Raw genomic sequence first — 13,079 nt, 5'->3', positions numbered from 1 at the left:
CTCAGGGCTTTTATTTCAAAAGGTGATGCATGTTAATTATAAACCAGCACAATTCAGGTGTTTGTTTAGTGGTTACTTGGAAACAGTAGGTTGGTGCTCAAAGTTCTTGCCTTCACCTCCCATTAATTTAATCCCCACTTGACAGATCAAATTTCATTGCAGAGAACTTGAACAAGAATAATAAGTGTATTGTTATAATACAGTTATATAATACAGATTTTAGACACTTTGTAATGTAATCCAGCTAATTTTTTTTTTATTTTTTTTTTTAAACCATTTCACAGCATAAGTAGCTACAAATCCTTGGTATTTAGTAGCAATTATGTGGAAAACTTATTTCTGTGGCAACAGTGTGATCCTGGTCATTTTGGAAAAGTTGGTCACCCAAGGTGATCAGTTGCAGAGGGGATATTAAAAATACCACTCCTGGCATAGAAAGTGCTCCTGACAACCGCCGATCTTCCATTATCTGGTGATTTGTAGTCATGTCCATAATTACCTGTCAACACAGTTAAGTAACAATTCTGTGAATTAAAGTGGTTAAAAATTTTTTTTACAGAGAATAATTACATTTCATCAAAACCAAACTCAAAGACTTCATTACCTAATCTCCATCCGTATTCCCACGAGGACAATAGTGGGTAGTTAAACCTTTCTTCAGGCATCTTCTGTACACGTCTCTTCAGGTATTGGCCACGTCCTTTGCCTTCTTTGGATAAACCATTATAAAGAATCTCTTTGGATTGAGGACTGACTGGTCGCATCAGAGGAGCTTCACGGAGAGCAGGCTGTAGCACTGGGGCTTCCTTCTTCTTCTCCGGAGCTTTTACTACAGGGGGCAAAGTGACTTTAGGGGCAGTGGTCGGATTCACAGTCTTGGATTTGCACAAAGCGAATCTGATAGGATAGTCCTTGCCATATTTCATCCTCCAGTTGAGCCGTGTGTACGCCTCTTTCATGATCAGCTCCCGGTAGCTGTTTTGGTGCTGGGTTGTCAGTAAGGTCCTCATTCTCAGGCTGGAGTTAATGTGCACTGGCCTGAGACTCTCACTCTGGTTAAAGGGAAAGCCAAGAGCAGTTTGCCATTCATGCTTCGCCTGTGGTCAACCAAACAGAGGTCTGATCCTCTGCAACAACAAAGTGCTGACAGAAAAACAAAAGGAGATCCATGCTGACCCAGAGTGGCGCAATAGAGACTCTGCTAGTTCATATTCAGTTCCTTTGCACAAAAGAGCTACAGAAGTGACAATGTTTGTGAGTCATGGGGAATAGTTCCCATTTGTTTGGGTTTTTTGCAAATGCAGTTCTTACATTAGCCCAAATGGTGGCAGTGGCTTTCTGTAAAGGCCACAGCCTAATGTCATGTTTAAAAGAAATTTTTTTTAAAAAAAAATTTAAAAAAAAAAATTTAAAAAAAAAAAAAAAAAAAAAAAAAAAACACACCACACACAGCATGAAAGAAAGTCTTAATACCCCAAAATAAGAGGAAATGAAAACGGCTCCTGGTTAAAGTGGATCAGAAAATAGCACACTTCAACCAAGAAGCACATAAGTAATGGAGATCTGCTTGAATGGAAGGTTTGTACCGCACATGGCAATTTAAATTATAACTGCATGGTGGGTGTTGCAGGGAAACAGACTCATGGCACAGGACAGACCAAGGTTTCTATATTTAGCCTTGCACAGCATAGCACAAAGAGAACACGAGCTTAAGTCATATCTCCAGCCTTGGGTTCCTGCCAACTGAAGAAGAAATTTCTAGCTTAAAATGATTAATGAGCGAAGATTTGAAGATGCATGCATGCTGATGTGAAATTGGAAAAGCCTCTCGTTTGAAGCTGATTGGAGTCTACATTCATTACACGCTAACCATGGTGCTTTAAGAGTCACCCAAGAAATTGTTGCTGGTCGCCTGTAGATACAAGAGCAGTGTTTAAGGTCGCTCGATTAATCACAACACACTATTGTGTAACCAATTTTGCACCACAAGACAACTTTTTTTTCCCCTCTTCAATCTTTATTCCAGTTTGTTTTAAATTTCCACATGTACATCATTTCACATTAAGGCACCCTGGACTATGAGAACAATAATAGCATAGCCCTTTCTGCTTTTAAAACATTAAGAAAAAAAGAAGAAAAAAAAGGACACTATTACCTTATCAAAACTAGTTAGATAAGACAAATACCAGCATACATGAAAATCCCCTTGTAAATTTGTCACTGTAACTGCTAAGAGCTGAATTCTCTCCAATCTCCACCCACGAAAGTCAGACAGAACACTGAGTGTACATGAAGGAAAAAAATGGGTTGTGAAAAAAAATTAAAATTACATTGTACAAATGCTGCAAAAGGAAAAAAAAAAAAAAAAGAGGTGGACTACATGCATTCTTCATGCACTTTCCAAATCACTTTGCTATTCACATCTTACCCAGCTATTGGATTAAATTGAAGACAGTTTGGATTAGATTATGATGCACCTACTACTTTCTAATTGAGTGACTGAAAAGAATGGAAAGTCTGTTGAAGTGGTTCAATCTGAGAATCTGTGGAGCCTCGTTTGATTCATGAACATGTAAACAAATCACAGTAGTCCAGGTTATGCAGCAGGTACGAGAATCAAAAAATAATAATGACGGTAATGGAAATATAACGAGAGTCAAACAGACAAAAACAGCATCAGTAGTAAATAAGATTTCAAAAGGAATGGAGATTCTTCAAACTGACACCTGAATCCAAATCTGGTTTCGTGCCCCTGGAAGTTGTGGAGAAACTAGTCAGTGGTAAAAACACCAAATCGCAAAGGATCTTAAACAGTCCACATATCACATGTACAAAATACAAAATCAAGTGCAAGTTAGTCATTGATATGGGGTGTAATTAAGTGGTAGATGGTTTGGCTGTTTTCTGTTGCTCCCATAATGGTTAATTCGCGTCAGGTTTAAGGCACAGCGATATGGAATGGCGAGCCCGGGATATGTTCCTCGCCCCACTTCACCGCCAGAACATAGTTTCCGCGCTCCTTCAGGACGTAGCTGATGTTGTACTGCATGCTGCCCATGTGCTTCACCATGATCTCATCGCACGGGGTCTGCGGTCCGAGAACTCCTACCAGAAGCATGTTCTTACCTAACACACACACAAACAATACTTTAAGATTTAATGCTACTTTAAGTGCAATACAAAACTTCATTTTCTGCACTAAAACATAAGGGTAAAAGCAAAAGAGAAAAGAAAAAAAAAAAAAAAAAAAAAAAAAAATGCAATGTGCAGTCTCTAATACAACGCAATGTAGAAATCGCTCATGTCTAATAGTTTGTCGATCCACCGTTTGTTTTTATAACTTGTTCCCATCTCGTTATAATCTGAACAACCAGGTACCATACACCGCCGTCTTCAAATCAGGTCTGGAGATGAGGTATCTGTTCATTTATCTGTTCTGCCTTGTTACAGGATACATCCCCATTTCAAAATATTGGAAATCTTAATTCTTTTTTTAGATGAATAATATAATAGCAGTACATTTCCCTGTTCCTGTAATAGTAGTTTTAATTCAATATCCTTGCTGCCCCCCCACCAAAAAAAAAAAAAAAAAAAAAAAAGTGGGAAAGGATGGAAAAGAACCCCAGATTAAAAATAGCCTAGAAAGCCTAAAATCAAGGACCATGTGACTTCAGACAAATTAAAGCTTTTTAAGGATCCAGAGACACTGGATATTCTTCCAGGGAATCTTTAAAGACAACATGTAAATACAAGCAGATAAAGCTCTGAGAACCAGAAGAGGTACAGTGTAAAGTGCAGATTAATAAATGATTAGCCATCGGTGTGGGGGGGAGAGAAGAAGAAGAAGAAGAAAAAAAAAAAAAAACCCACAGCTTTTGGTTTCTATATTAAATACTGCCCCAAAATACAGAGCAAATTCACATCAATTATTTAACACGCCTTTAGAGCAGAGCTATTCGAAAGAGTCACATGGATGTCTCTGCTTTGTTGATCACCTGCTTTGCTGCAATCCACAGAGAAGTTGGCTTTCTGGCCCACGTAGGCCTTGCTGAGACCTGGACCTCGACTGGTCACTTTGCTGGCATCAGAGGCAGTCTTGGGCATGGCATTGGAAGAGTTGGCACTGATTGCTCTGACTGCAGGATCCAGCGTCAGCGTGGAGGTCTCGCTAGCATTGGTCACGTTCACAAGCCGGGAGCCTGAAGAGAGAGAAATATGATGTGTGCTTCACAAATAATGAATTGCTAACAGGTGTAGCTGAAACTGCACTGGAGAACCACCTCTGAATACCGCACTGCCTGTGAAAAGAGAAATCCTCTTTGTACGTCCTCAAATCCTTAGTGACTTTATCAAGGTTTAACAAACCCTGTGAGCAGTACAGTATGGCCCCAAGTGTGTGAAAACTGAACACAGAACCGATCCTGTTAGTCAGAAAACACTAATTCAACGCGTCCTCAACGAGGATGACGACGACAATGCACTGTGCTGCTCTTGAGAGCTCATCTTGAAAAAACAGTGGTAGGAGACTACCCAAAGTTCAAATATTAATTACAAACTAATATACCAAGTAATTTAAGTACCAAGTAAACAAAGTAACATACTAAAGCAAGTCATTTCCACTACAAAGCACAAACACTTAACTATACAGAGAACCGCATCTAGAACGCTCTCCAAGATTCTTGCCACTGAGGACTACTTCCTGGTCAGGGAGCTGTCGATCCAAATCTCACTAGCCAGTGAATTATCATTTTTCATTAAATAATGAAATTGGAGGTACTGATGTGTCCATACCCGTGACTTTGGCCTTGAAAGGACTTCCTGTGATGTGATTAGGGCCGCCGTATTTGATGCTGATCAGGTAATTTCCAGGAGCCATTGGTGTGTAGTGCACTCTAAAGCCCTCGGGACACTCCTGGCACTCGAGCTTCACTTTCGAAGGTCCTTCAACAGTCACTGCCAGGGAGCCTGGTCCTGCTTTGCTGGTGTTGATGGTGAACTCTGACTGGGTGCCTGGGTAAAGTACATGAGCAGGGATTCTGAACAATAATGCCACAACCAGGCTGGCAAATACTAGGCAAGGCATGAAAACTTTCACATATACACTGTTTACCGAGCCAGATAATGCCTACAATGTGACTGTAATTAGACCAGAGCAGTTAGAAAAAATACATACTTTTGCATCGGGTGGAATAGATGATAAAGTTAACGTGTTTAAATCATTGTGAAGCAATAAGCAGTGTTCAAACATTTTACACACGATTAGAATTTTTATCATCCAGTGTGCTAACTAATGAATTTATGATGTGTCCACCCCTGACTATGAATGAGGTTTTACTATAACATCATACCCAGATGTGAATTCCTAATCCTTAAATCCTTGCAAAACGATAAGGATAATACCACCGATACCAAATTTACACGTGGAATACAAAGTCTATCAAGACACGCAGTAAAGGTTAACAAGAGATGCTTAAGATTATTTGATAGCAACATAACATCATTTTCTTACACAAAAAGCAATGAAATTCCAGCAGGCTGGTTTTTACCCCATGACTTGTAAAGAACATGTTATTTGGAGAGCTGTGTAGACTATCTTAAAATTACAGTAAATTGGACCAAGTTAAATGTTTGAGAGCACACATCTAGGCTGCTGTCTCATGTCTCCAAAAACGTATCATTTATTATTTTAATTCTCTTTAGCAGCTGGAACCCAAGTCTAAGTCTTGGGTCATCAGCACACAGACACCACAAACTGAATAAAAGAAACAAAACTCCAGGCAAAATGACTGATATCCAGAACTGAAAACGTTCAGGAATTGTTACCTGTAGTTCCTCTCTCTAGTCCAGCGCCATAAGCAGTGACAAGCCCGGCGTCTCCGCCCTGTCCTGGCTCCCCGACTCTCACCTGGAACGGGCTGCCTGGGATGTGCGTGCCATTAAACTTCACATCAATGGTGTGGATGCCGTTCTCTCGTGGGATAAAACGAATGGCGTACTTGTCTGGAGAAGGACCAATGAAACAGCTAAGGCAACATGAACTGTTCAAAAGATGAGCTAACTAAAGAAAACGTCTGCCAGCATGTATGAAGAGACAAAATGGTGGGGGGGAACAAAACAAAACAAGCCACCACACACCACCAGGTCTCTGGCTCTTAAAAACACATTTTTGCTAAACATTGTACTTGGATGAAATTTAGCTCATCATGTTGTCAAGTTTCATTTTTCAAAAGCAGCACTCAAATTTTCTGATTTCTTTATATTTTGTCTACTGGTCCCCCATTCGAGTCTTACCTTGTTCCAGTTCGGAGACCACACAATCCTCGAGTGCTCCAGAGGGACTGTGCACTTTGGCGTCGATGGCGCCCTGAGCACCGTTCAGACGCACAGCGAATGAAGCTGGCTGGTTTACCTTGAGGCCTGACTCCTGAAGCAGTAAACAGTGGAGAATCAATCACATCCCCCACACCAAAGAGTCACCGAGTAGTACATAAAAAATAAATAGACTTTATATGATTTAACACTTGTTCAAATAAGAAGCCAAGCTTGTTGTCTGATGTTTGCTACTTTAGTTACTAGTGCTGTGAATCTTCAGAACAATTTCTTCACTTAAATACAAATCTCCAAAGCTTCGCATGTAGCACACGGAGAAAACCTGTCAGCTTTCAATGTGGCTAAATTCTGAAAAAACAACTCTAATCAAAATGACATACAATGTTTTTTTTATTCAAGAGACCGAACAAAACTGACTGGATTATTCAGCGATCATTTCCTTAGCATTGTCCGTGTGAACAGATCAGTTCTCCTCATTAGTCGACGACAAGGCTTGTGTTTAAATGTCGCCAGGGATTTTTCACCTCAGGTGACGAGACAGAGTCTAACGTTGATAAAGCAAGATAAGTGAGAACTCATTTCCCCATTGTAAACAGAATTCTTTACAATGTTGGCAGTAATGTTGATTTTTTTCAGATTAGGTTAGAACTATAAAAAAGGTAGTTGGGCCGTCTTTCAGAAGAACTGAAATAAAATGCTAGAACAACTTGTGATTGAAATGCACGCAAAAGAGAAACATTACAGTTTATGTATATATGCTTTAAACAATTTTTGTAAGGATCGGTAAAGAAGAAATACATTTAAAATCAATTTCTCTTTTGCATAACTGCCTTCTTTGGAAGCCCAAAGAGCAGAATGAAGCCAAAAGTACATTCAAGATGGGGGAAAATAAATAAATACGTTTTCAGACTGCACAGAGTTTAGCTACATGGCTATGCTTTATGCATAGATGTTTAAAATATAATTTTTATATATTTTTTATATATATATATATATATATATATATATATATATATATATATATATATATATATATATATATATATATATATATATAAATATATATAATCTTATACAGTCGTACATCACACCGTGTCCTAAATCAGCAGGTCTGAGTAACAATATTTACATTTGGCACAAGTGCAATATTGTATAAATTCCATTTTCACACATTTTATTTCCTAATTACTACTTTACATTAAATGCAAAATAAATAAAAATTCCATACCGTTCCAGTATGCAGGTGATTTTTTATGTATTATTAATCTATGATACTGTACTATCACATAGTGCTCTTATTTTTAATCATTACATTTTTATCATCTCATTACCTGATCTCACAACAGACCAGCTAAAGTTCAGGAGAAAGAGGTTCCACATTCTACAAGGTAACTTTCAGGGTACACAGATGAAGAACTACTAGATTCACTACGCTACAGAAAGCTGAAAATGCGAACAAAGTTGCTACAAGCATGTGGCGCTCCTCTCTCTCACTGCTTTAGCCAGGTCTATTGAGTTTTGCAGTTGTGAGTCTGTTAAAAGCCTTTAAATGAAACACAAGTGAAACATCTCAAGTCCCACACGAGTTTAGTGATGTCTAGCAGCTACTCAAAGACGGGTCACCCAACTAATCGCGTTGTAGTCAAATCAGTTTTTACACACACGCACACTTCTTCCCTGAAAATGGCTTTGTGGATAAACTCAGGAGAATTCGTGCGGAGGAAGTGTATTACTTGGTTGAGACCAACATTAGGAGGCGGCTAAAGTTAGAACACGGCCTGGATTTAATCCGTCTTGAGTGCTTAGTGATGGCTCATTAAGATTTAGGGAGTGGTTGTTTAAATAAAGTAGTAAAATTAGTCCATTTCAACAATCGAACCCGTACACTGTGTTTAAATATAAATACAGAGTGTCCGAAAAGTCAGGAACCGATGACAGTAAATCTACGTATATTTAATTTCGTATTTATTTTATTTAACATATGCGCTATATGTTCACACTTGTGCTCTAAGCATTTTCTCAGCCGCTGTATCGTGATGTGGATTTTGCTCATCATATTCTCATTGGTTCGTGACCTTTTGGACACCTTAATATCTAAGGTGTTAAATACTATTTTTTTAATTAGTAAATGAACTGCAAAACACTTTCTATGAAGGCCATAGAGTTCATATTTATATATATATATATATATATATATATATATATATATATATATATATATATATATATATATATATATATATATATATATATATAAAATGAACTATAAACAGTCATAACATTATTGCTATTGAAATTGAAGGAATTAATACACTATTATTTATGAATCTTTACAGCAATGTTATTATTAGGAATATGCAAGTATAAAGTGAGATTTTAAAAGTGATTAGAGCACACTAATACTACTTACTGCACATTACAGTACTTATGATTCCATTTATATTTATTTTACAATATATTATAAACTATTATATGCATCTCAAAATATTCAACAGCTGACCAATCAGAATTGAGAATTCTACAGTGCACTGGAGGGAAAATATGCTATACATATATTTACAAGTCATTATACATATGGCCTCCATAGAAAGTGTTCGCAAACTTTAGATATTTTCTAGATATTCTGAAATGGCCATCTATGAACCACAGATAATTTCCCACTGTAATGATTTGCAGCCTAGTCCCACATATTAAATCCTGGATTTTGTCTCACTTCTTCCTGTTCGGTCAGTTTGCTAAATCTTCTGCTTGAGATACGACTGCCTAAAGCAGAGATATGACCCATGTTCTTTGATAGCTGCGGACATGCCCCAGTGTGGCGATGTTTCCTCGTGCCTCACCTGAAGACTGGTAACAGTGAGGCGCCGGGCATCGTGCGGGGGCGCACACATGGGCACCAGGTAGGGGCTGTCGGGGATGTGCTGGTCATTGAACTTTACAGACACCTCGTAGTCACCTGCAAACACAGAGAGCCGTTAGCAAGGTTTCTGAGCTTAGCTCCGAATCACAATCATGGTGAAATTATGCCGTACACACCGGGTTCCTGAGCCACATAAGAAACGCCGCACGAGCCGTCTTTCCTGTCCTCAAAGGAGATTTCCGCGCGGCTGGGGCCCTCAACGGCGATGGACAGGCCTCCGGCGCCCGCCTCACGTGTCCAGATACTGAACTCAGCTAGAACGTGGTGCACAAATACATGTTAAGTCTTTTATAGAAAATGGACACCTGATGTATACGTACACCAAGGAGATCTTCCGGAACAGTATAATCCAGCTTGAGTATTGTACTAACTACTTATTAACTAGCTAGCCAAGAACAAAGCTTCTGTACCCAAGTTTCCAGACAAGAAGGTGGTTAACCTTCAGTAGTTAAGTTCAAACATTTGTAAACATCCTAATCAATTTTAAGACAAGTGAGGTTTATCTGATGTCTGTACCTGGCACACCAATCTCTGCCCTCTCCAGCCCAGGGCCTCCTGCCTGCACTTTCTGGGCCCCTCCTTCTCCCAGAGGCCCCACGGTGAACTGGAAGGGGCTGCCTGGCACATGCTGCCTGCGGTACTTCACGCTCACCGTGTGCACGCCCATCTCATGCGGAACGAAGCGCACGCAGTAGGTATGGTTGCCCACTGCCACTATCTCAGCAGGTTCAGTAGTGCCTGAAGGGCTGGTGACCTGAGCGGAAAGGTCATGGAAGTCGATCTCTGGACAGCGCAAAACAAAAAGAAAAAACGAGAGGAGGAAAGATGAAGTGGTGATGAAGGATAACAGTCAGGAACTCAACCTCCAGGTAGAACTGAAGTATCAAGAGCAGCATTTAACTCTGCAGCTTCGCCGTCTATACTTGTGGGAGGATTCTTGGAAACTCGCACTGGCTTTGCAGGATGGATTTTGCAAGCAACATTGCACAACATTCCAAAAATAGTACACGGTTATTCAGCGTGTGAACTAGCCATATGCTATTTTTCATGCATGGTGACACTCGTGCTGCAAACAATAGCAAGCGCTTTCTGCCAACCTCTTTGTCCTGCATGCCCAGCGCTTACAACGCACCCTCCAGCCCACAGGGCCTCGGCAGGGATGCTGTGCTCATCCTGTTGAGCCTCACTGTGCGCACAGTGATGCTTCTGATGCTCGAGCACCGTGGAGTGTATGAGGGTTTTCCCCCAAGCCACAGAGAACAGTGAGAACGATACACTCCGCGAGAGAGGAGTTCCCGGGCCAGAGCCAGGAGAAACCACGTCACTGAAGAGACAAAGACACAGGCAGAGAAAGAGAAAGGAAACAAGTGAGGAAAGGTAAAGGACAGCACACCCAAAAAAAAAAAAAAGCAGCAAGGAAACATCAAGGTTGGAAAGATGAAAAGAGGGAGAAAAAGACTACCTAAACAGTTTTCTAAAAATGGAAAATGAATCAGAAAAAGGGGGTATTCCTTTCTTAAACTTGTCTGCGGCTCCAGACGTACAGTCCACACACACACCCCCACAGACCTTTTCCGTTAGTTCCACTTAAGTTACTGAGTAATGCACTTTAAGATAATGTGTTCGAAAGCCAAGAGTTAAGAGGGTTAAAATGGTCTAGGAACAGAAACAGCCACAAAGCAAGTTAGTTCCTGTTATCACTTATGGTAGAATAGCTATAAACAATCGTGTCCCCACTAGTCTCACTTTTCTTGAAACTAAATTAAGGGGGGGGGGTGCACGTCGTCACATAAACTAAGAAATCACAACGTACAAAGTGCTGAAGTCCCGAGTACTGTAAAACACTGAGCTTTAACCTACAAACTAACTTTAATTATAGTTATGGTGAGAAGTGTGATTGGCTTATAACCTTCAGGCCATTTAACTCAAATGAACAATCACACTATTAAGAAACTGTTCATTTCTAAAGATCCAAGAGCAATAACAAACCTAGCAGGAGAAATTGTTAACATTATTTAAACACAACGGAATTTAAACAACGCTCCAAGAGACACGATCATCTTTCTTTTCTACACATTGCTTACTATACTCAACGGCTCAATATTGCTATTCAGATTGGTTCCAGGTTTCAGTTGTGGCACAAGCGTGCTCCAGTTGGCGAGCAAGGCGCGTCACCACCCTCGCACCCGGCCAGTACACGAGCCCTGTCAAGAGGGAGCAAAAAAACTCTGTGGCCTCATTTCCATTACAGTACTCATTACTCAGAGCTAACCCTCCATTACATTACAGCTTCATCCTCCAAGATGGATACTTTAAACCTGGCTCACATATGGCCCGAACGCACCAAACTCCAGTGACACATCCCAGGCCATCTGACGTGACCGCTCCACACAACAGCTGCACTGGTCTCTAGCGCAATGCTGTTGCATTACAGCACAGCTCACGTGTCCTCATTCTTTAATATTACACACGTATGCGTCATGCTACATATGGGTTTACTTACACCACATGATTTCCATTTGGCAAGATACGAGTGAGCGAGCAAATAAAACTTCCTTTTGTTTATTAGAAAATTTCTGGATGGCTTTGTTGTCGGGACTCGGAGAAATAACAGCTCGAGTTCAAATGTACAAAAGTTAAAAGCTAGATCTTGTTAACACCCAGCAGCATTAAGCAGGAAACACTTGAAGGCGTGGTGTTAGGAGAAAATAATCACCGACGGGGTGGTGTGATGCTGCCCGACCCAAAGCAGAGTTTCGGTTACCACCAATGTAGGAACAATAACTTTTTTAAATTTATTCATTTATTACTGAATGACACTACATTTTAATCCATTTATAGCTACATTTAATGTTGTGGATTGTCTGCTAAATTAGTTCTTGGTATCACTTGCATAGTGTTATAGTAGTTATGAAACAGTCATAACCTCAGACATGACATTTATTTAAATAAATAAATAAATAAATAAAGAAAGTAGATAGATAGATAAAAAGGACATGAACTTTTTCAGAAATTTGTGCTACAGTAGCTCTTCTGTGGGATTAGACCAGACTCTAGCCTACGTCGGTGATCCTTGGGCGTACGTGACCCTGTTGCCGGTTCACTGGTTGTCCTTCCTTGCACCACTTTTGGTAAGTCCTAACCACTGCATACCAGGAACATCCCGCATGACCTGCCGTTTCGGAGACACTGACCCAGTCGTCCAGCCATCACAATTTGGCCCTCGTCAAAGTCTCCTTACACGTTTCCCATTTTTCCTGCTTCCAACACCTCAACTCCAAGAACTGACCGTTCACTTGCTGCCCAATATATACCACCCCTTCACAAGTGCCATTGTAACAAAATCAAAAATGGTCTTCACTTCACCAGTCAGGGGTTTTAATGTTATGGCTGTTCTGTACACTTTTTTTTTTTAAAGCATATCCAACACAATAGCTTCTTTCTTACTTTCAAAAGGTGGGTGGGGGGTGGGGGGAAGGAACTTCAGATACCAGACTGACACAATGCTGGAATCCATCTGAATGCAGGAAATAAGACATTAATACGTCTATTTATCTTAATACAGCTATTCATCAGCTATGCCAGGAATCTTAAATCATAATATGACTCAACACTAATACCACTGTAATTTTAAGAGCTAGAGAGAGATATCTATATCCAAGAGATGCATAAGTATTTTTTTGTGAATATTTTTCTCCATCTTGAAACTTGGAAGTAGTAAAAGTTGTACATCACATTATGAAAGAACTCTACAAGTCTACATGGTGGCTTAAAAATACCACCTCCATCCAAAACCAGCACTCGCTGAAGAACAAGCGGAATACCTTCC

At 40.0% G+C, this 13,079-nt stretch overlaps 2 protein-coding genes across 4 annotated transcripts in view; both read right to left on the bottom strand.

Moving 5' to 3' along the window:
• Positions 1–54: 54 nt before the first annotated feature.
• On the bottom strand, positions 55–1,405 carry LOC128625336 (protein ATP6V1FNB). The gene is made up of 2 exons (XM_053653559.1): positions 605–1,405; positions 55–499 (listed from the first exon to the last, which is right to left on the bottom strand). Exons 1-2 carry the CDS (start codon positions 1,008–1,010, stop codon positions 381–383), a joined length of 525 nt encoding a protein of 174 aa, XP_053509534.1. The 5' UTR covers positions 1,011–1,405; the 3' UTR covers positions 55–380.
• Positions 1,406–1,779: 374 nt separating this feature from the next.
• LOC128625332 (filamin-B) overlaps positions 1,780–13,079 on the bottom strand; it is a 71,086-nt gene continuing 59,786 nt past the window's right edge. For all 3 annotated transcript variants that reach the window (XM_053653553.1, XM_053653555.1, XM_053653554.1), the window contains exons 38-45: positions 9,767–10,033; positions 9,367–9,504; positions 9,171–9,286; positions 6,292–6,424; positions 5,824–6,000; positions 4,792–5,010; positions 3,996–4,199; positions 1,780–3,126 (exon numbers count right to left, since the gene is read on the bottom strand). In XM_053653553.1, the coding sequence (XP_053509528.1) occupies positions 2,939–3,126; positions 3,996–4,199; positions 4,792–5,010; positions 5,824–6,000; positions 6,292–6,424; positions 9,171–9,286; positions 9,367–9,504; positions 9,767–10,033 (1,442 nt within the window). In that variant the 3' untranslated portion in view covers positions 1,780–2,938. The remainder of the gene's footprint in view (positions 3,127–3,995; positions 4,200–4,791; positions 5,011–5,823; positions 6,001–6,291; positions 6,425–9,170; positions 9,287–9,366; positions 9,505–9,766; positions 10,034–13,079) is intronic.

The sequence above is a fragment of the Ictalurus furcatus genome, chromosome 21, assembly GCF_023375685.1.
Source record: "Ictalurus furcatus strain D&B chromosome 21, Billie_1.0, whole genome shotgun sequence".
NCBI classification, from domain to species: domain Eukaryota; kingdom Metazoa; phylum Chordata; class Actinopteri; order Siluriformes; family Ictaluridae; genus Ictalurus; species Ictalurus furcatus.
This window is presented reverse-complemented; position numbering and strand designations above follow the sequence as displayed.

Excerpts from the sequence above, each read along its gene's own strand:
- LOC128625336 (XM_053653559.1), bottom strand. The coding sequence starts at position 1,010 with ATGAGGACCTTACTGACAACCCAGCACCAAAACAGCTACCGGGAGCTG. Across the intron at positions 500-604 it reads GGAATACGGATGGAGATTAG|GTAATTATGGACATGACTAC; the intron begins GTAATGAAGTCT and ends CTGTGTTGACAG.